At 38.5% G+C, this 22,210-nt stretch overlaps 1 protein-coding gene across 2 annotated transcripts in view; it reads right to left on the bottom strand.

The window, feature by feature from the left end:
• The window catches only part of TRPM7 (transient receptor potential cation channel subfamily M member 7), a 109,628-nt gene that overhangs the window by 28,536 nt on the left and 58,882 nt on the right, over nucleotides 1-22,210 (bottom strand). For both annotated transcript variants that reach the window (XM_019533661.1, XM_019533660.1), the window contains exons 10-25: nucleotides 20,747-20,819; nucleotides 20,336-20,436; nucleotides 18,922-19,056; nucleotides 16,939-16,992; nucleotides 14,600-14,740; nucleotides 14,068-14,202; nucleotides 12,890-13,170; nucleotides 12,074-12,302; nucleotides 10,722-10,877; nucleotides 10,489-10,632; nucleotides 9,779-9,907; nucleotides 7,633-7,917; nucleotides 5,665-5,839; nucleotides 5,031-5,157; nucleotides 2,789-2,973; nucleotides 533-665 (exon numbers count right to left, since the gene is read on the bottom strand). In XM_019533661.1, the coding sequence (XP_019389206.1) occupies nucleotides 533-665; nucleotides 2,789-2,973; nucleotides 5,031-5,157; nucleotides 5,665-5,839; nucleotides 7,633-7,917; nucleotides 9,779-9,907; nucleotides 10,489-10,632; nucleotides 10,722-10,877; nucleotides 12,074-12,302; nucleotides 12,890-13,170; nucleotides 14,068-14,202; nucleotides 14,600-14,740; nucleotides 16,939-16,992; nucleotides 18,922-19,056; nucleotides 20,336-20,436; nucleotides 20,747-20,819 (2,483 nt within the window). The remainder of the gene's footprint in view (nucleotides 1-532; nucleotides 666-2,788; nucleotides 2,974-5,030; nucleotides 5,158-5,664; nucleotides 5,840-7,632; nucleotides 7,918-9,778; nucleotides 9,908-10,488; nucleotides 10,633-10,721; nucleotides 10,878-12,073; nucleotides 12,303-12,889; nucleotides 13,171-14,067; nucleotides 14,203-14,599; nucleotides 14,741-16,938; nucleotides 16,993-18,921; nucleotides 19,057-20,335; nucleotides 20,437-20,746; nucleotides 20,820-22,210) is intronic.

Genomic DNA, 22,210 nt, shown 5'->3' with positions numbered 1-22,210 from the left:
GGATTTGGCCACCAAAACAGGCCTAATCTCTGCCAAATCGAATCAGGGACCGAAACTTTGCACAGTCCTAGCAGGCACCAAGTGTGGCACACATCCTGAGCCTTGCACGTAGTGTGGTGCATACTGTGTGCGGTGTATATGTCAATCTAAGACCCAGAGGCAACATTGATGATGGATGATGGAGCTCTATAGACCATATCCAGACCACAGGCCATATCTTTGACATGCCTGCCCTCTAGTACTGCTGCCTAACACCTACCATTACATTTAAGAAAATCTTTTCAAAAAAGCTAAACAATACCAAAAAAAAAAATCTTATTTTCTGGGAATTCACAAGTAGAAATTATTCTATAATTCAGAAATGCAAGTAACAAAACATTCTGCATGATTAACTTCAATGTAGCCATGAAAATCATCAAACTCAACTGTCACAAATATTTGCATCTGTAGCTACATGCACTGTAATTGCCTATTAAAACATATTTCAGGAACTCAAAGATTAACATTTTTAAAATTTCTTCATAAGTTCTACCGTTCAAAAGTGACCCGGATTCTCTCTTCGCTGCCAGAGTGGAATTTATCATCCTTTTCATTAAAATACATCTCAACACATAACTCTTCGAAGTCATGAAGCTTCTTTTGGTCTTCTTCAGTTAGGAAGAGTTCTAAAGACAAAGAAAGCAAAAGTTTAGAAGTTTAATAACTGCAAGAAGCACTTGAAATCACTAGCCACAACTAAGTACAATAAATTAAGCAGATGTTACATGTTTTTAACTGGCTGAGAAAAAGGGTTTTCTGCCTGTGCTTTATGGAAAAAACTTTTTTTAAGCAACTTTCCTGTCCCCTAACCCCTCAGGACTAAGATTACAATCACACTTTCTCCCTCCTACCCTTCCCCAAAAAAACAAAGGCTCAAAAGAAAGTTTAAGTTCTAAAATTCCCTTTTGCTGCCTCCTGGGAGTTGGAATTTGGGTCTCTCAAGCCCACTGGTCTTTTTAGCTGAACTTGTGTTCTAATGAAGCAGCACGGTAGATCATGGTAAATTGGTTTTCTGATGTTTAGATGTTAGTATCTTAAGAACAAGCTAAAATTTTCTAGATAATTAATTTTTCAATTTACATTTGTTCAGTTTCAAAATGATGGGACTGAGATACTCAATGTTAATCACAAGTGCAAAACAAAGAAGAAGTCATTAAAAAGATTAGGATAGAACTAAAATCCAAGGGTCAGCACATTCAGAAGTTGGAATGCTACTGGTGATAAGCAGAGATCCAGGTTTTCTGTTTGCCATGGTAAAATGCAGATTTTCTGTTTAAGCAGACCCCCCCCTTGATTTTCTCCTTTAAAGGAGAAAAATGTAGGAAACAGTAGGTTTCCCTTTGTAGGCTGGCAGAGCTCCAGCCTCCAAGGGGCTGGGGGGAGCGGGAGGAGGGGATTCTGGTAGGGGGTGCATGCACATGTGCACTTAGCAGCCAGGCAGCATGAGAGCAGTAGCTCCCTACAGGTAAGTCAGGGGGAGGTGAGGGTGGTATTGAGGCCACCATAGTAAGGGAGGGAAAAAGGGAGGGTTAGGGTTAGGGCTCAGGCCTCCTAGGGCCTCCACAGTCCAGCAGGCAGGACCTGGCACAGCAGGGCAGAGAGGCTCAGTGCCACTATCAGGAGCCCCATGCAGCCATGGCAAGGTGCCCCCTGCCTGCCTGGCAGCACTGGGAGTAGCAGCACAGAGTTGCACCCACCACTGCTGCTGGGTGTGCAGGAGGCACCTTGCCATGGTGGCACCAGGTTCCTGGCAGCAGCACTGAGCCTCCACACCCTATTCTGCTTTGCTGCTCTGGGTCTCACTCCTGAGCTGCAGAGGCCCCAGGGGAGGGCAGTAGGGTAGGGAGCCCCAAGCTCAGAGTCACCAGCCAACATCCAAACCCCCTTCCCTGACTCCACTCCAATGGTGCTCACCATGGGGGAAAGGAAGCAGGGCTCCATGCTCTGCTCTGCCACAGCAGCCGCTGCCTCCCATGGGCAGCAGCCAATATTTGGGGGGGGGGGCAGGGGCTGTGAACCCAGGTCCCTAGCCCTGTAGCCCTGACAGCTGGGGGAGGGGGCTATGAGTGGGGAGTGAGGGGCAATGGCACAGTCAGGGCACTGACATATCAGGGCTGCTCAGCACTACAAAACAGTGGTGGGGGACAGATGCAGCTGGACCCATGTCCTGGTGACCTTTCTATGATACAAAACCCAAAATCAAATGCCAAAATGTACAGGTATTTAGAATTTATTATAGTGACTGAGGCACTGGTAGGCTTCCACATGATTTTAAAATTGATAATATATCAATAAAACATTGTGTTCAACTGATATATATAAGTGGTGTTTTATTTTAATCATGGATAAAACACAAATTTGGGAGGTTTAATCAGAGAATTTGCTATTTTTAAACAGGGAAAACCACGATCTGCAGTGATGAGATATTAGAAATATGCAGATAGTAGAATTATGCATCGCATCTATACAAAGAGATTTAAAAACCTAACACATATCAAAACACTAAATAAATTCAGCTTCCTGTAAAGTGTTTATTCTATTTATTAATGCAAGAGCACTCAAACATTTTTCAGATGTCAAAATAAATTCTAAGAAAGCAAATTTTCTGCTTCTGTATTAATAAATTAATCATACCTTTGTTGTGCTCCCTCTACAAAATGAATAGCCAAGTAAGTTATTGTTTTTAAAACTGAAAACATCACATTATAAAATCAAATATAATGGTTAATTGGATAAAGTTTATTCTTACTTGGCCCATTTGAGGTCTTGTCTTTCTTTCTTCTCTTACATATACAACAAAATAAGGAAGCCATGTGACTAAGAATAATAAGAGGTGGAGGCAGAACAGGCTTTTCATGGTAGGCCATGATGAAATGATAGCGTTGATACTTCCATACAATATTTGAAATTGCCTTTACTTGTAAATATACATTGCTGAAGAGGAACAAAAAAAGTAGGTTTTAGCATGTCCAATATTATAGCAATGAGTTATCAGAAGGGATTTTACCACCCATCTATCTTACAAAGCTATAAAATGTGGAAGAAATGTGTAGCACATTGTAGGTATGTATATATTTTAATTTTATTGCATAAACCTGGGGTTGGTAATTTATGGTCCTCAGACTGGATCTGGTCCAGGAAGGTCCAACCTGTACACAGGCAGCAGTGGGGATTGAGCAGCATGCAGCTGTGCTGAGAGACTCATCCTCTCCACAGCTCCCCCTGCTGCTCTTGTGCCTACATATATCCTTGCTACAGAGAGGTGGGGTATCTACAGAGGGGAACTGCAGGCAGTTTGAGCTCTCCAGAAACTGGAGCTTGTGGCCCATGGAAGGTGCCAAATTAAAAACTCTAGGCTACCAAGTCAAAAGGTTGCCAACCTCTGGTATATGCAGCCCATTATGAACTTCTAATTTCCACTGAAAATGTTTTAAGTCTTAGTGGCATAGTCTTTCCAAGAGAGGCTTTAGTCTCTGTCATGCTTATGTGGGAAACAATATTAAATTTTAAAAGTATTTCAGTGTAAGGCAGGAAAACTGGCTTTTTAATTAGAGGCATCTTTTTCACACCTTTGTTTGGTTTTACGCCATTTCCTTGAAAGAAAAGGGAGAGAAAACCTAGATTAGGGAATAAGATTTCCTTTGGGAACACGGTCATCCATTTTGTTCTACTGCAACAACCTCACAATTGGATCATCCTTTTGTAAGACTTCTTTTAAATTTAACATCCCAAGCCAAATGGTACACCTGTTCTATCAGGTTAAAATGGGAATTGTGCTCAGGGTACTTATAATTCAGGATTACACCCTAGAAGTTATTTATTTGTATCTATATTGATCTGGTAGTGACAAAGACTATCATTTTAACAAATACATAAATAAATAAATAATCAATCCGTGGGTTGTCTCAATCCTCTTTCTGATGGACACCTCTTGCCACCAAATACACCTCTCATAGATGCTGAAGTCAGAAATACAAGAAGGAACACCTCTTCTATTGTGCATTAAGCATAATGCAGGAACATGTAACAGGTAACTGATATCCACTAGGAAAGAAAAGCTGCAACAAATGCTTTTATTCTCTGCTTATACAAGGATACTGTGGCGATTAACTACAGACCTACTTTTCTAAAACAGTTTTGGAATTTTACTTGCATTTTGCCCCTCATTTGCATGCAAATCTTCTGTACTTATGTGTAAAAGAAATGACCAGTTAAATGATTAACTAGCCAGTTGTACACATAATCAGCCTATCCCCACGCATAAGCACAGGTTGCTGCTCATGCTCATATACTTTTTTAAAATGAGAATATCCCTATAAACTTAAAATCACTCTTTGCAGAATTTTTTCTATTAGGAGTACAATTTTTACCACTCACAGCATACCTACAGTTGCATTAAAGAATTAAGTCAGATTTGTTTTCTGCCAAATTCCAATATGCAGCTTCTTCAAAAGATGAAAATAAATTTAGTTGGTTTAATAAAAATATATTATAGCACCTCTCTGTTTACAAAATAATGCAAGTATTCAAACAGTTACAACATAAAAATATGTACACAGTTGCTGAACTATAACTGTTCTAGTTAACTGGCTGTATAAAAAGCAAATGCAAGTATTCATTTAAATAAGTTTGAACTGCAGTGCCATTACCATGCTAAATTTTCTGTATTGTTAGTTATGAATATTAAGTGATTTATTCATAACTACGAATACCTGAAGGACAGTGAAAAGGGGGATGGTGATAGTCTATGGTGTGGATGCAGGGGACAGGAAAAGAAATATCCCTCCTCCTTTGGAGTTGTTTCTACAGCACTGAAGAGTAAGAGACCACACTGAACACCTGGAAAAACTACTGTATGTCAAAACAGCAAGGCCTTATATTGTCATCAGTCCTATTTCCAGTCAGACTATACGAGTCAAAGATGTACTTAATCACCATATTATACTATTTATCAATATTAAATGTTCATTAAGAGTTAATCATATACTTACTTGAAAAATGCAATAAGTAGATTAACCATAATAATATATTGTACAAAGAGGTAGACAGCTTGAAGAAATGGGGTCAACCACGTTCCAGGTCCACAGAGCTCACTAACTTCTGATTTATTTGCACACACTTTGGAGGAGGCAGAAAAAAAAAATTTTTTTGAGGACCTTCAGCATTTATACAAGTCACTTGATAAACATGATCATGAAATAATGCCCAGCATGCCCTCCTCCTGGACTTAAGAGAACTACAGGAAACAAGAATATAACAGTTCTGGTGGGGTTTTCATCACTTTTTTTTTTTTTTTTTTTTTAAGGCTGTAAACAAAATGTTGGTATGAAATTTATTCCAAATAAAACATCAAAATCAACTCCAGCTTTGTGCCCCCAACTTCACCCAAAGAGCCCAAAAAGAACTATTCTTTTTGACTGAAGGAGAATCAGAACTTGTTCAGAGCAAGAAAAAAAAATGTATTCACACATTTTGAAGTTATAAAATTAAAAGGTGCATATCAAGGAGAGGCAATTTAATTAGCTAAATCTATAACAACAATAAAATGCATCTCCATATATCAGAATTTCATCTCCTTAACCCTTAATTTTTTCCAAAACTTGTTATAATACAGCAACATCTTACCATCAATTTCATATGCATAAACTTCACCAAAAATCATCCAGTATGGATGAAACACAATATCCTTAGCAAGGGTCCAAGATGGTGCTTCATTAGGATACAGTATTGCTTTCCTGGGAACACCAAAACTAAGTAGCACAAGTGCCATAATCACCACAATGTAAAACATGTTGGCCACCTGTTCAAAAAAAGAGAGGAAAATGCAGTCAGGTAAAATTTTGAAAGCTTAATTGAAAACTCTAACATACAAGAATTCTTAAATACATCGATACTGAATGTCAGAATATATATATATGAATGGACATCCAAACAGTTTTCTGCGGGTTTCTGGTGTTTAGCTACAACACTGAGTAAAAGATAACTGAGCCTTACACTTTAAACCAGAAACCAAGATGAGAATCCAGCGTTGCTGAAGTCTGACATTAATTATCAAAGAATAAAAAAGTCTATCCATTCTGTCATAACTTAGCTGTTATACAACCAGAGGAAACTTTTATAGTTATAGTAGTAACTGCTAGTGTAATACTATAGGAATTTGCATGTTTTGCAATTTTAAATCAGTTGGAGGGATCTATAAATAGGTAAGAATATTCACTCATTTAAAACTCAAGATAGAAAAACTCCAGTTTTCCCTGCCATTACTTATTATGGTAAGCAGGAAACCTGGGCAAAGAGTATCTACTGTGCTGCTTAGCCAAAAGGTAATTGACAGGATTCTCCTTGTGGTTCATAAATGCCAGCTGATTGCAAAAGAAAGGTTACAGCTAAAATGTGAGACACTCCTCCAACCTCATTCTCCAAGAAGCTAAAACAAGTGAATCTAAATTACAGAGAATGAGTCTGATTCGGGAACAGAGCCCAGGTTTATTTCTCATGAAACCACAACGCAATTAGCAAGTTGCTTTTTTCTGTATAGGTGTGTTAAAGATACAGTCTGTGGACCAGATGTGGCTGTGGAGTCATGCAGTCTGGCCCCTGGTGCTGCTCCTGCATCTGAGCTAATCCACAAGTTGCCAGGATGCAGAGCGCAGGATGTACACCACATGAAGTGCTCACCCCAAACACTCTGGGATCCACACCACACATGGCTCCCACCCTCCTGCCCACTCCAGGACCATGGTATAAGTCCTGGACCAGGTGGGAGGGACATGGGTAGGGAAGTAGGCACCACATGCTGCGTGGTTTCTAGAAAAGCAAGAATGTGCATCACGTGCAGCAGGTCCCAAACTAGCAGAGGCAGGCACTGCATGTAGCATGGACTTCCAACTGGCTGAAATGGGTGCCATGTGTGGTGCAGTCCCAGACTGGGCCAGTCTTTTAAAGGCGTTAAAAATCAGTATGGAAAATAGCAAATTAACACCTTTTCAACTTCCAGGTTCCAAATCACCCCAATCTTTCCATAATGCACTGGGAGAAGGGTTGTTGTACATCAAAAACTTCATTAGAGAGACTTTAGGGATAGACTGTGCAGACTTCAAATCCCAGAAAAATATGCATATTATCCTAACTCTACCTGAAAATGTAAGCTAAAGGACACGCTTCCTTTTCTTTATTCTGAGTATTTTAAGAAATTTAAGCATCATAAAGAAATAGGATGAAGAGGGAATTTAATATCTTCCCATTCCCAGATTTTTCCCTGTATTTAATTGTAAGGTATACCTTGTAAACAAGATGCCTGAAACAAAAAAAGTTCTTTAACAAGCACAGCCAAAAGGGATTTTCTCTACATCAAAGTGAAGGCACCAGAGTTTATAACATGCTTGGCCAACCATTTACTGTACATGAACAGAAATGACATACCTTTTACAAACTCTTGTGCATTTTGACATATGGAAGAATGACACAAGTACAATAATCTTTTCTAAACAGGTACCTCCTTTTCTAAACCTTTTCTAGACCTTTTAGAAAATAATTAAAAAAATCATGAAGTTAAAGGGGAGAAAGGCATCTTTTCAATAAAGCAAAACTTACCATTTTCCCAATCATCATGACATAAGGCCCAGCCTGTTGATTTACTGCCAAAAAATCCAGTAATCGCACGTACCAAAATATAATATTTAGACAGTATGTTATTCTTCCAGAAACAAATATGTAATTCTTTTCATAAGTATCATCATGAAAGTTCCCTTTTGCTCCAAACCTTAGTGCAAACCCAATGAAGAAAGTAACAATGGCAATTGTATCACTGACATTGAAGTAATCACTGAACCACACTTTAACCTTCTGGTTAATCTTTCCAGCCTCTGACATGAAGATCTGCAGCCAGAATTATATAAAAAAGAAAAGAAAAATCAGGTAAGCCCTAACCTATTTCATACCACTGAACCATCTGAACATTTTATCAGTAAACAAAGAAGTTAGCGGTATATTTGAGCATGCTTATTAAATAGATGAAGTCTAACATTACAGCTGAACCCTTTGACTTCTCCCAAACCTATGTTAACATTAACATGGTGCATTTTCAGCCAATTTAGGGTGCAATAAAATGGCAATTTTATTTACTGCTACTTTGTGCTGGCGGTCACAGGACTTAGATCCAAGGAATGTTATGCCCAACCCCCAAAATCATGCCTGATGTGCATGGCAAAATACTTGGCAGACAGCATGGATTAAAAAAATTTTAAAAGATGATTAAAAAAACCCAATTAAAATGGATTTAAAAATATATTTTTTATTTTTTAATTTAAATTATAATTAGGGTTTTCCTTTTAATAAATCATCTTAAAATTTAAACTGAATTTAATACAACATAGACTAAAGTATAAATTCAGTATAATCCATTAAAATACTTTAAATAAAATAAAACAGTGAGTCAATGAGCTTCTATTAAAAACTATGTATTTTCTTTTCTATAAGAATTGAGGGGGAAAAAAACTCTAACTTTTGAGGTCCAGCTTTAAAAATACGGTACAATACAATGTAATAAGATACTTGACCTGGGAGGCAGAGTCTATATTACTGGATGCAAAGGATACAAGTGTAGGAACCTGGCCTCTGGTTACAGCAGACCCCTGGCCTCTGGCTACAGCAGACCCCATCAAAACATGGTTCACATTTCTAACTAATTTTTTTAACATTGGGTGCATCTACACATGCAATTAATGCGATGCAATAAACTCCAGAATACTTTGAGCTGGAGTACACTGCTAATGAGCACAGCATTTACATGTGTGCCTGGGACAGCAGCACTGAGCCAGGGTGGAGCAGGCATGGGCTGGCAGCGGGTTTGGGGTGGCCTTGGGCTCAGCATCAGGCAGCGGAGGGGCTGGATGGGGCACAAGAGTGCCAAACATGCAGAGCCACGAAGCTAGGTGGCAGGAAAGGGTCTGCCTGGGCTAACCAGGCATAATTTCCACCATGGTCACTGTCTACACAAGAGTTTGATTGCGGGGACAGTGTTATTTTACAGCGGAGTAATTCACTGTGATTTGTGGTGGAGTTAATTAATTTACTGGGCACTAACACCAGCACAACATGAAGGAAGAGTCCTAAAATTAATGAAGTTGTGGTCTGCACTTAAAATCTATCATGAAGTCATTAATCTGCCTGCTCTGCATAAATGCATAGAACATTCATTTCAAACTCAGTTTATTAGTCTGATGTCTAACTGTGGACATTTCCCTATAATTATTAGGAAGCCCACATGCCTCCACTGAAAAGAAAAAATAAGGCTCAATATTGGGTCGGCAAGTGCTGACCCTGGGGTGAGAGTCTTAAAAGTGTGTGCAACTGCTCAACTAGAGCGTACTCAAATCTTTTGGATAACAAGTATTTTTATTTATATATGGATGCCATATTTTTATTATGCATAAGGTATGTCCACAATGTCTTTAAGATGCAACTGCTTATGATAAAGATAAACTGGAAGATATATTAGAAGCAAGGCTTGTTTGGTAACATCTTTTACCGGCCCAAATATATGTTTGGGAGAATTATGTCAGACACGTAATGAAAGGTATTACCAAACTGACCTTGCTTCTCACATTCTCTGGATATTTGATGACTTAGCTACCACGCCAACCCTAATTAATAAAAGATATTAATCATAGGTACATGAATACTTTTAATTTCTGCACCTCTTAGGTTGATTTCTGGATAAAAATTACTGCATACAAACCTCACGAATCTTTTCAATGGCTGATGTAAAAATGTAAGCAATAACAATCCATTCTTGAACTGATGGCAACTCTTCCATTTTCACAAGGACCACGTATGTGTAGAGCATGAGAAATCCTAAGTATGCCAGCTAGAAAGAAGCAAACAGAGATAATTATATTAAGTTAAATTGTTTTTAGTGTAGCTAGGTGCACAATAACCGTATATCTTTCATGTCTGTATGCCAAAACAGCAAACGGAAATTGTAGTATTTGCTTGAAACAGAGAAGGTAGAAATATTGTATACAGAGTTTATATATCCTTTCAAGATCCAAAAAATGACAAGAAGCTACAACTAACATGCAACTTGCTTAATTATTTCAAGATCCCAGATCAGTTACATGCAGCTTTGCCTAAATGTGTGATATTCTTCATTAGTAAAATACCAGGCTAAAGTAAAAAACGACAGTGCTAAATTAAAATTACTTCACAGTTGAAGACTGTACCACTACAAACGGGATATTTTGGCACGTCATGCATACATTCTTCAGCTTCCAAGATTCCAAAGCTTCCCACTCTTACTGAAGAAGAGCGTTTTAGAAAGGCAAAAACAGGAATAGTAACAGAATTAAACCAGTTACATAGTAGGCAAAAAAAATGGCCACTGCTTTCCAAAGAGAGCAGCCTCAAGCATAAGTCAATTCTACATAGTTTGTTTCTCCAAAGACTCACCGTGTTAAACCAGAATTTCACAATTGGTGCATGATAGAATGCATAAAACTTCTGTGTAATTGGAAGCCTCTTCGGTTTAGTTGGTGTCTCCAGGTCATGCTTTTCTTCAGAACTGTCCAAGATTCTTACTTCTTTAAATACTTCCTAATGTAAAAAAGAATAGCTATGAATTCATGTATAGAAATATTTATTTTTAGGGTATTTCGGGGATGTTAATTTTGATTTTATATTACCATAGGTATTTCATCTACTGCATTCTGGAAGTTGTTTTCGCTATCTTCCATTGTCATTTGGTGTGCATCTTGAGACTGCGGAATATGGGACATTTCAGCCTTGGTCTTATATTCCAATAACAGTATGGCAGGGGGAAGCAAAATGCTCAAGATCACCTGTAAGAGATGTCAGAGTTATTTTAAAATTGTATTTCATTTATTTCATTATATTAAAGATTCAAAGTACCAGAATATACCCCTGTGAAATATATATATATAAAATCCAAATGGTCCTTATTAGTTAGTAAAAGATGCAGAAGTGAATTAGTTTTTTTGTTATGTGCAACTTAGAGGACATGGACGAACATATAAAGAAAGTTCCATGAAATCCAGGGGAGTTGAAACTGGGGTAAGAGAAGGAGTAAATCGGCAAGTTCCAAAACAGAATGCTATGTGACAGAACATATTCCAAGGAAATAGAAATGAGCTACAGGTAGAGCTGGTAAATTCACAGGTCATTTCTACATTTTCACCCCAATTTTTCCAGGAACAATACTGAAGTCTATAGCCAAAGCACATTTAAAAAAGCACAAGTCAGTTTTTAAATATACATGTGAGCCAGCTATTTGTTAGGGTCAGTTCATTTCAAGTTGAGAGAGGGGCAAAACATTTTAGTTGGTGTATAAGATTTTTAGTACATTGCGTAGGTGATACTTCTGGAGGTTATATATGAATGTTGCACTTTTGGATAGATTTCACCTGTTATATTCTAGAGTACGTTTTTAGTGCAGCATCTGTGACGGAGGCACGCAACTGCCTTTTTGCTTAACTAAAGCTACGAGTTGCACTATTGTTGAGTGCCTACACCAACGGATCCTGAAGATTCATCTGGCAGCGTTTCAGTGTTCGGCCTCCCCTTGCTCAGCTTGTGCCTCCAAAGTAAAACAGCTATTCTACCTCAAGTTTAATTTATTGTCTGTATAAAGCCAAAGCACATGGAACTGCAATCTTAGAGAAAGTTTTCTGTCTGTTAATTTTGAACCACTATATTTTTAGTAGTAGATTAGTATTCATAATGATCTATAAGCCTTCGATTAAAGGCTACTTGCCTGTTTTCTGCCTTGTATATGTCTGTACCTTATTTGAAAAGATAATACAGTATCAAAAGAAGTGTTAACAATATATAAATTTCCAGTTTCAAGTTAAAAATGTTATAGCAGGACTCTTTTACTGCATTTATTAATAAAACAAGTTTTAGTGATAAATGTTTAAAAATAATAGTACTTATGTACATGCTCTCTTTCCATTTAAGCACAAATATAGTAAAAAGTGTTGGACAATTTTACACTAACAATAAATTATAAGGATATTACCTTGTACCATGAATTCTTCCGCATGTTCAGCCTTCCCATCCACATATCAGACAACAACATTTGTGTACAAGTATGAGCTACAAATGGGCGAAGTCTTGATGAAACTGCTAGCTTAAGACAAGTTGAGTTACTCCAGTTTTTCAGCTCGTAGGTTAGCAACTTCATAGACATTGTTTCATCCTGTCGGAAGGACTGTTCTAACAGTTCAACTGCCAGCTGTCCAAACTCACTACAAAGTGGAAAAAACCACAGTAGATAGACTTACCAAATTTGGTTCTGAAGGAGCTCAGCTTATGTGTACTGAAGTAGAGGTGTGGAGGAAAATTTTCCTCTTTCCATTACAACAATGATCAAGATAAATTCCTGAGTCAAGCAAATACATTTTATATGACCAATCTGCTGTGAATGCAACAGGATGGGCTATACTGGGCATTATCAGACTTTCAGCCTGTACTGTCATCTAACAAACACACTTACATTATCTAAATATAAACTGTACATGTGCTTTTCTTAGAATACATATATTTTTAGACTATTTCTATGCAGTGCAATACCAACAGTGAAAAAAGGATCTGTAAAGGAACTTGGCAACTGGTGTTTTAATATAAATACAGACAGAGTGCTTCTCTAGAAGTGATATAAATTAAGCTGTATCATATGCATCTTCTATTAGAATCCAACTTAATACTTGAGAAAATCCCTTTTCTCTATGTATGCCACAGATGGGATATGGCTTTTCATTCATAACTACCTTGCAATCATTATTTTAAGAAAGCTTAGAGATAAGAAACAAAACAAGATAAAAAAATAATTTACTTGGAATACTGCTTCAGTTCTTCCGAGGTATCATCAACAAGGTCACTTTGCTTTGCTTCATATGCCATTGAGCGGTACACTTTGCAGGCAACTAAGGCTTTAGCCATGGATTCTTCACCGTGCTGCCAGAAGAAGAGGGCCATCTTCTGCCTCTTCATCAACACTGCCCAAAGTAACAGCTCATTAAGAGGATAAGGAAAACGTCTAGTTTCAGGATCATCAATATCTACTATTTCATCTTTGGTTCTTTTCTTTTTTCCTTCTTCTGCAGTGGTATCAATCTTGAAAAAAATTAAAAGGAAATGTCAGGAGGTCACATTTTACTGAAACGTTTTCAACAAATTTAGATTTAAAGTACTGCTGATAGTGACGCAACACTCAAGGAATGTACATTTGTAGTATACTTATCAGTTTATGTTTATTATAGACTAAACTCTAGTAGAATCTTGCTAACGCATCCTAATGACTGGAAACACACTTACACATTACCCAATTACCAGATTAGCAGGTTATTTGACAAAGCAGCAGTGAATAAAATATACCTAAAGAAGGATGAAGCAAGTGGTTGAAAATACTTTTACTACCCAAGAGCAAAATTCAGCTTTACTACTGGATCCAATAGGTTAAATTGATTCTGAAGGGTATAGGTGGTGCAATTTACTGCAGAGTAAAAGGGAGACGGAGCTTTATAACACTTCAGTTGCTTCACAGTAACTGTCCAGACTCACATTCTTAATCTTTAGTAAACAGAAACTAAACAAGGCTAATCTACTTCACCTACTGAAAGCTAAGCCAATACAATTTAGTTTCCACTCACCAGAAGGTAAGAGCACAAACACAAGTAGTTTCTGCAGAGCAACTGATGTGGGGTAGAGCTCCACCAACTTTAACATGGCAGCAAATTGTCTGTATGTCCAGATATTAAGTGTTTTACCAACGATAAGGTTTTGGCCCTTAATAACCACTGTGCATTCATGTTTAAAAATGCATTCTTAATGAAGATGTTACTAAGAGCTGGACATATTACCAAAAAGTATGAAGATGAGTGAAATCCTCACCTTACTGAAGGTCAACGGGACTTTTCCCACTGATTTCAATAAAGCAAGAATTTCACCTGAGGTCCTTGCCTTGGAAAGTATACAGTAAAGGAGACGCACAGAGATAGTGTACACGTATACCTTTGGTTTGTAAGGCTGTGCAGTTTTGATGAAGTGATTATGTCGCATTTTTTCTCTTTTATCTGCTCTGTTACCAAAAGACTCATGGCTTTTACGCAATTGAGGAGTATTATTTGAAGGATTTCGCCCAGACCGCTGGAAATTAAAAATAATGTCAAATGGGGTTTTTAAATTAAACACAATGGGAAAAAGAAATTATATAAGCAGCTGTTTAAAGCCAGATGCATAACTTATTCAGTTAAGTGTCTATTTGTCTATTGAGATGGTTATAATCACTTCATAAGTTTGATTTTCACATAGTAATTAAAACTCTTGTATTTTAAGACATTTTCTACATGAACAAATCATACTTATGAAACCAGTCATTTTAAAGCAAAGATTTACAAGACTGGGCTCTAATGCCAAAAAACAGCCAAGATCTTTTGAGACTAGAAAAATAATTTTCTAAATATTCTCAATACTTAAATATAAACATATTCTGATAAAAATATTGTAATTTAAAGCAATGTCTAGTTATCAGAATGTCCCATACCCGATTGTTCCCACTGAGACTGTTGTATATGGCTCTAAAGCGTTTCCTTGTGTATGTGCACCTGTAGGTTCCTCCCATCAAATATTCAATGACAAGTCCAACATCGATCAGATTGATTTTATATCCTGGAGGAAGGTTTCCCTAGAAATATGAAATCATGTTGCACAGTTACACATACAGTACTATCATATATACCATAAGTCTAGCTGAATATATAAAACTTCCATTCTAAAAGGCTATGAAGCAGCCTGGACTATAATTTCCCTATGTATAGTACTGCATTGTTCCAATTACAAGTCAACCCTATTTTGCAAATACACATTTTAGAAAAAGCAGCGTTTCCCTAAATACAAGTCAATAACCAAAGATAAAATTATTAAACTATTGCCCTTGCAAAATCCTACAGAAGAAACAACAGATCAGGAAAGGGATCCAAAGGCTCAAATGTACTAAAAATACAAAAATAAAAAACTGCACTGAAAAAGTACTCATTTGGTAATTTTACTGCAGGTACTGCAGGTACAAAAGTCAAATCACTGGAGACTGATTATAGATTGACACTGCATATAAGACAAGTGCAAATTTTCTGGTTTTTAGGGACAGAGAAGAGGCTGACTTAAATTGTAGCATCTTCTCAGGAAGCTGAATTTGGTTTTTGTAGTTTTGTAATTTAGGAGTCCCCTGTGGTTCAGTGGCAGAATCCTTGTCTGCCATACAGAAGACCTGCATTCAATTCCTAGATGCTTATACAAATACAGCCATGGAGGTACCAAATGTCTGGACTCAGTCTGGCTTTTGGATTCCGTCTCAGTGGCCTAAAAGGAGGTCTGGGCAGCCTCTACTCCTCCAAAAAACCCCCGAGAAAACACCCCCAAAACCTCCTGCCTTGGCACATGTATCGAAGGTCTGGGTGACTTCTCATGCATACACCATGATCCAGAAAGATCAACAATTGTCCAACTGAGTTTTGTAATTTAGTCCTATTAACTCCCCTATATGATACAACAGGAATACACCTCACACCAGTGTCCTAGCTGTGACCCTGTTTTAGGCTTCCTCTCACGTGGCTGACCTGTATATGTTCCACCATGTACTGTGCTCTTAGGCAACAGGGTCAAGAATAGGAAGGAAGCAGGGCTTGTTCCAAAAAGATCAGCCCCTTTTACCTCAATGTTATATCAGCTCACCACCATGTTACCTAAAGCCAAGAGGGTCAGGCGTGTTGTCCGAGTAGAGCCAAATTAAACCTTCTAACAAGGCTCATTGAACCAAGGTAAGGCCAGAAGATTCTTCACTCAGTGAAATGAGTTCTATAGAACAGGACCTACTCCTTGGATACAATTGTTACTAACTGCCTACTCAAATGCTCTGAGCACACAAATGCTCTCATCAAAATCAATTAATTCTTCCCAGAAATTTTACAGCACTAGGGCCTGTAAGTAGTGCAAAAAAAATCTCTTCCAGAAAGAAGACTTTTTTTAAATTACTTCAAACAGAAGGGAAAGATAAGGAATAAATAGCCTGTTTCTCTTTGGCCAGTGTCCTGAAGATGAAGTCTGTCGCAAACAGAAAATGACTACTCTAGCTATTAATGCTAGTAAGCTTCCCTTTCCAAAACAGAATGTATGAAAGAGAACTAATATTATATCAGTTTTCCCTCCCATCAGGCTCACACATTTTACCCAGGAAGCTGTGTAAAGAAAACAGTGTATTACTACAATCACGTAGGCCATGCCCGTTTTCTTTTGCAGATAGCTTTAGAATACTATTTCACCCATCTCTATTCCTGTAAGCAGCATGCTGATCTGAACATATTAAACTAATTTATGGATTGTGAATTCTGCCTAGAGTAAGCTCATTTAACTATCAGTGAGAAAACACATTTGAAAGTGTTATCTGTGGTCTTAACTATGGGCACGTACTTAATTACCACCATTAGTTAGCCTCTCAAAACTGTAGTGAAAGTGGACAAAAACATTCTACTTCTCAGAAGTTTTTCCTTCCATACCAGGTGGGCATATGATATGATCTTGTATGTCAATGTGTTCATTATTCTAATTCAGGGGTGGCCAACCCATAGCCATGAGCGCAGCATTTGGTATGCAGCAGATCTGGCAGGGAGCAGAGAGAACAGTGCTGATCAGGCAGGGAAGAGAGCAATGGATGAGGAGAAGGGGACTGGAGAGGGGAAAGGACTTCCTTTGTGGCATGCCAACAAAAAGGTTGGCCCCTTCTGCTCTAATAGGTAAAACTAAACTTGACTTCAATCCTTACAAGAAAACTCTGTGCAACAACAGTAGTCACTAATGTAACAGTTTTGGTATAAATTTAAGACATACCTGTTTGACATCACGAACAAGGTGAAACAGTGTTGGGTTAGTTGGGCCTTGTTTCTTTATAACAAAAGAAAAAAGGGAAAAAAGAATTTTGGACAATGTAATGAAAAGTGCAAGGACGACACAGGAATATGGAAGCAAGGAGTGATATTCTTTATACAGTAACACTTAAATTACATCTCTTAACAGGCAGGAACAAGTAAATAGAATAATTCTAACAAAGAGCAGCGAACAGTTCCTTTTCATTTCCAGTTTCCTTCAATTTTTTGAAATAATTATATCATTTTTAAAGTCACCCATTAATGTACTACAGTACATTTTATAATCTCATCTATAATAAAGAAGGAACTCCACTACATCAGCACAGTTTGTTCTAAATAGCAAAATTTACAAAAAAATAACAACCAGACCACTCCTAATACATATTTTCCTATTCATGTTTAGCAACTTTAAACATGAAAAGTAAAAATTTGTAATTGCTGCAGTCACTGGCCCAATAATAACTCATCTCTAATAGAAAAATGTTTTTCTGCCTTCTCTAACTCCTTTTGAAAGGCCTAAGTAAATCAGCATATCTGCTATAGTGTCTGTACAACACTACAAAGATATACAGCATATTAAATGTTAAAAAGCAGCAATATAAAACATAGGTTTCTCATTAAGTAGCTGTCCTCATTAAAGCCTCATCTTCAGGCATGTGGACTTATTCATGGAGCTCTGATAATTAAGTTCCCAGGCTTTTTGTACAGATTACTATGGCTGTGTAAAAAGCCTGTTCCACTTTGGTTTTGGATTCAGCCATTTCGGAGGGACATTTTAGTGTATTAGACCACTATTCCATTTTGATTTGGCCAAATCCGTTTTAGAGTTTCAACACTGTTTCAGATATTCAGATCGGTCGAGGAGAGGCAGGCACACCCAGGCAGCTGCAGGTTCTTCCATCACTCCTCCAGCCGTGCCTGCATCTTCCTGGGCAGCGGGGAAGCTGTGGGAGAAGACCCCATGGCTGCCCTGCCTGGGCCCAGCCTCCCAGCACTTCAAAAAAAAAAAAAAAAAAAAAATGAAGCCACACACTCACCAGATGTAGTAGCAGCGATCAGGGCCTCTGAGGGCTTGTGGTAGAATGCCTCCCCAGCTTGGGAGGACGCTGCATGCTCTCTGGGAGCTAGGGCCACTGGGGCTGAGCGATGCTGTAAGCCCTGATCACCACTGCTACAGCCAGTGAGCATGGGACTTTTTTTCTTTTTTTGGAAGTGTCGGGAGGCTAAGCAGGGCAGCCATGGGGGCATCTCCCGCAGCTCCTCTGGCTCTGCTGGCAGTGACCCCAGCTGGCAGTGGCAGCATGCTGTCATCCCGTGCACAGATCCAGGGGCCCACACCCTGCAGGAGGGCTGCGGGGCTGTGCCAGACTCCTTCCAGAGGGTATAGGCCCCCGGATCTGCGCATGGAATGACAGCAGGCTGCCGTCCCTCCCGCAGAGCCCTGGGATTGGAAGGGACCTCAGGGACAAATCACGACACTGGCCAGCTACAGATGTCAATATCAGAGCAGTCCTTCCACCCCTCTTCCCCCTCCCTCTTCTTAGTTTCTGTTTCCTTGCAAGTCCGGCTCCAAAACATCTAAAACATTCCAGATAGCTTGGTTTAGTTTCAGAGATGTTTCAGAGCCTTCTGTTTCATTTCAGATTTGGTGGTTCGGGTGCTGAAATGGGCTGAAACACCTCGAAAATTAAATGGCTGCCGAAATTTCGCACAGCCCTACTGATTACCCTAACGCTTTAGTTTTTACAGTGCCAACGGTGTTCTTTAGCACCTGTTGTTCTACATGCAGTAAAATCGTTTATCACTGCCCATGGCAGCAACTTTTCTAGGTGATCTTTATAAATAAAGTAGGCAGAAAATCAAGATGGTTTACATTTGTGACTTCTATAAACTGAATATGGCATATATAATTCTCTAAAGAAAGCAAAATCTATCATTCACTCACTGTGTTGTAAAGTTCTTCCAGCCTGGGAATTGTAAGGAACTTATGCATGCTTACTCCATTTTCAATAAGAAGTTTCACAAATGCAACTCTATCCATCACCAGGGCATCTAGCATAGCCTGTTCCAGTGATCCAACCTGAAAGTGGGTAGTAAACGGAAAAAGTGACACAGAGCAGTAAAATAGTTATCTGTTTAAAAAAACCAAACAAAAAACACCACACTGAGGTACCTGTATTTTTATTTATTCTCTAAAACTACTTTTTACAAAAAAAATTGAGAGGCTTTATTTTACACAGCTATAAGAAAACAAATAGTAACAGGACATTTAACACCTTGTCATTAGTAGTTTGTAAAACAAAACTGCTGCTACCCCTCAGAAGCACCATCAATTCCAAACAGAAATTAGTGCCACAACAATATCCCTGTACTTGGACTAAAAAGTACCACAAGACTATTTTGTTAATGTAACAAGGGAAATCAACATCTGAAACTTGGTGCCTACCTAAATCAGTTTATAAGCCATAAAGAATAAACCTGTAGACTACTGGTTCTTAACCAGGATGCCATGGCACTCAAGTGCCGTGGTAGCAGTGGTAGCCACGTAAAACTGCCCTGCATGATCCCTCTTCATTAAGGCCCTCTCATCAGCCTCAGGGAGGCAGCAAAGCTGCCTGGTGCTGTGTAGTGCTTCCTATTCCAGTACCACCTATGTTGCTCCCAGAAACAGGAAGTGTGTGGAACTGTTCCATTTGTTTCTGTTTCTGGGAGGACTGTAGGGGGTGCCAGACCAAGTAACCAGACAAGGCAGCTCCTGCCTGCTTTAAGTTGATTAGAGACCCCTATTGCAGGAGGAGCACACGTACATGGCACAGCCCTTCCCAGGCTAGCTGTGCAGCAGGCACACAGGTCAGTTTCATCTGGAAACAACGGAACCGGGCTGAGAGCCACCCGGCACCAACAGTGGTTCACAGCTAGGGATGCTACACATTCAAAGAGATGGAGGTGGCATGCCATGACCCTAAAAAGGTTGAGAACCACGGTAATAGACAGTAAAGTTCAATATTCTAGTCCTTCCAAATGAGAGCAGTATTAAAGAAGTCCAAGTAAAGATTGCAAAGTCTGATACATCAGAGTTAAAGTTTTCAACTTTTACCATGACAGTTCCCCCTCAACTTATTTGGAATATTTACCACATTTTTAAGATTCCTGGATTTTTTTTTAATGCAAGTAAGTAAATAAAAGAACACAATAACTATAGGCATTTAAGTGTTCAGACTGCTCTTCAAAACCACTCTTCTAAAAATGTCAGTATTATACAGACTATTTCTACAGATTCAAAAGATTCATTCTTTCCAATAAACTTTAGCTTTTGTCCTATAAAATACCACAGTGTTTTATCTAGAGTGTTTACATACCAGCCACTGTTGCCCATAAACAAAAACATGATTTTTGGCAATGTCAACTCGATCCCACGCCAGTGTAAGGACAAGCTGGTCAAGTGCAGATGCGTTTGTGCCTAAAGGAAACAAAACATACACATATATTTTATAATGGTTATAATGTGAAACTCTTAATATTTTTCTTTTTCCCCATACATTTTAAAAAAAATATTAAAACATGAATTCTCCCTGAACTGACTGAAAACACATTTACATAAAAAAACCCCACATATATATGTATGTGTCACTATAACACTATAGAACATTTGAACTAAAAATCTCAAACTTCTAAGTACAGTACTTTATAAATGAAAATAGAAAAATATATACATTTAACACAACCAGTAATTGCTGGACTTGTTAAAGACTCTTAATTTTAAACTTCACCTTTTAACAGTGCTGTGAGTATTGCAACATCAATATCTTGATGATCATCTGACCCAACATGAAACACAGTAATCTGTTTAAAAAAAAAAGGATAATAATGAAAAGTAGTATTTTAGTCCACTTTTAAAAACAGCAACTCTTCCATATTTCATATGTGTGATAAATAAACCTGTCACAAAGAAGTAGGAAAAAAAGTTTGAAAAACAACATTCTGGCATAAGCCTGAGTGTGTCTGAATGCTGACACCAACTGGAATTCAGTAAAATAGTAATGTATAGGTTTACAGCCACCATTCCTCATCAACAAAGCACTGAAATACCCGCTTTAGAGACAACGTTTTCACAAGGCAATTTAAGCTAGTGCTAAATTTAACCTGTGTGCTGTTCAAACATTGCACTTATTAGGAATGTTTTCCTGAATTGGGGCCAGAAAATTAAGCCTTTTTATCATCAGAACATTCAGGTGACATTAGAAGCTTTCACCTTCTAGTTACGATGACAATTCTTTAGTAGCTACACTAACTATACCTTACTCCAACAGCATCTTTGGTTCCTTTTAGAGAAGAATGAACTATAGGCTCCTGTCACTAAATCCAACATCACAACTGTATCTTATCCTTAGGATGGCAAGCTCAGGTGCCCAAATAAGAACAGCATGCACTATAACTCTGATTATATACAAAGCTCCAAGTTTTTTGCCTTGACTTTCCAATTATAGCAACACTTAAATAATACAGTGCAAGACAGAAGAGGAAGAGTAGCATGTGGAAAAAGAAAAAAAACAGCTAGCAAGACAATTTAAAAAACGACTAGGTGGAAGAAGAGGGCAAAAAGATTTTCTTTTAGAAAAAAAAAAAATCTTTTCAGTCAGAAATAAGCCACGCTGGTAACAGAAAAGTCATTTTGAGTGCTTTGAATCATTTTGAATGATTACTTAAGCCAAGGTACAAAAAGCAAATGAGAAAATTTGACTACGAACAGGGATCCGGGTTTTCATTTCCCACAGAAAAATGGAGAAAACCACGGATTTGACACCGTCTCCCACCCCATCCTCATTAAAAAATTGGGCGACTGTGGAATTGATGCCTACACAGTCAGATGGACTGCAGATTGGCTGAAGGGTCGCACTCAGAGAGTGGTGGTGGACAGGTCATATTCGACCTGGGGAGAAGTGGGCAGCGGAGTCCCCCAGGGTTCGGTCCTTGGGCCCGTATTGTTCAATCTCTTTATCAGTGATTTGGATGACGGGGTGAAAAGCAACCTGTTTAAATTCGCTGATGATACCAAAATTTGGGGTGAGGTGAGCACGCTAGTAGGGAAGGAAAGACTGCAGCAAGACCTGGAGAGGTTACAGGGGTGGGCTGACAAAAACAGGATGAGTTTCAATACTGACAAGTGCAGGGTGCTGCACTTGGGCAGTAGTAACCAGCAGCACACTTATAAGATGGGAAACTCCCTTCTTGAG

This window comes from Crocodylus porosus, unplaced genomic scaffold (genome assembly GCF_001723895.1).
Source record: "Crocodylus porosus isolate Cpor-Errol unplaced genomic scaffold, CroPor_comp1, whole genome shotgun sequence".
Classification (NCBI taxonomy): domain Eukaryota; kingdom Metazoa; phylum Chordata; order Crocodylia; family Crocodylidae; genus Crocodylus; species Crocodylus porosus.
The sequence above is the reverse complement of the archived record's forward strand: the minus strand, read 5'-3'. Positions and strand labels throughout refer to the sequence as shown.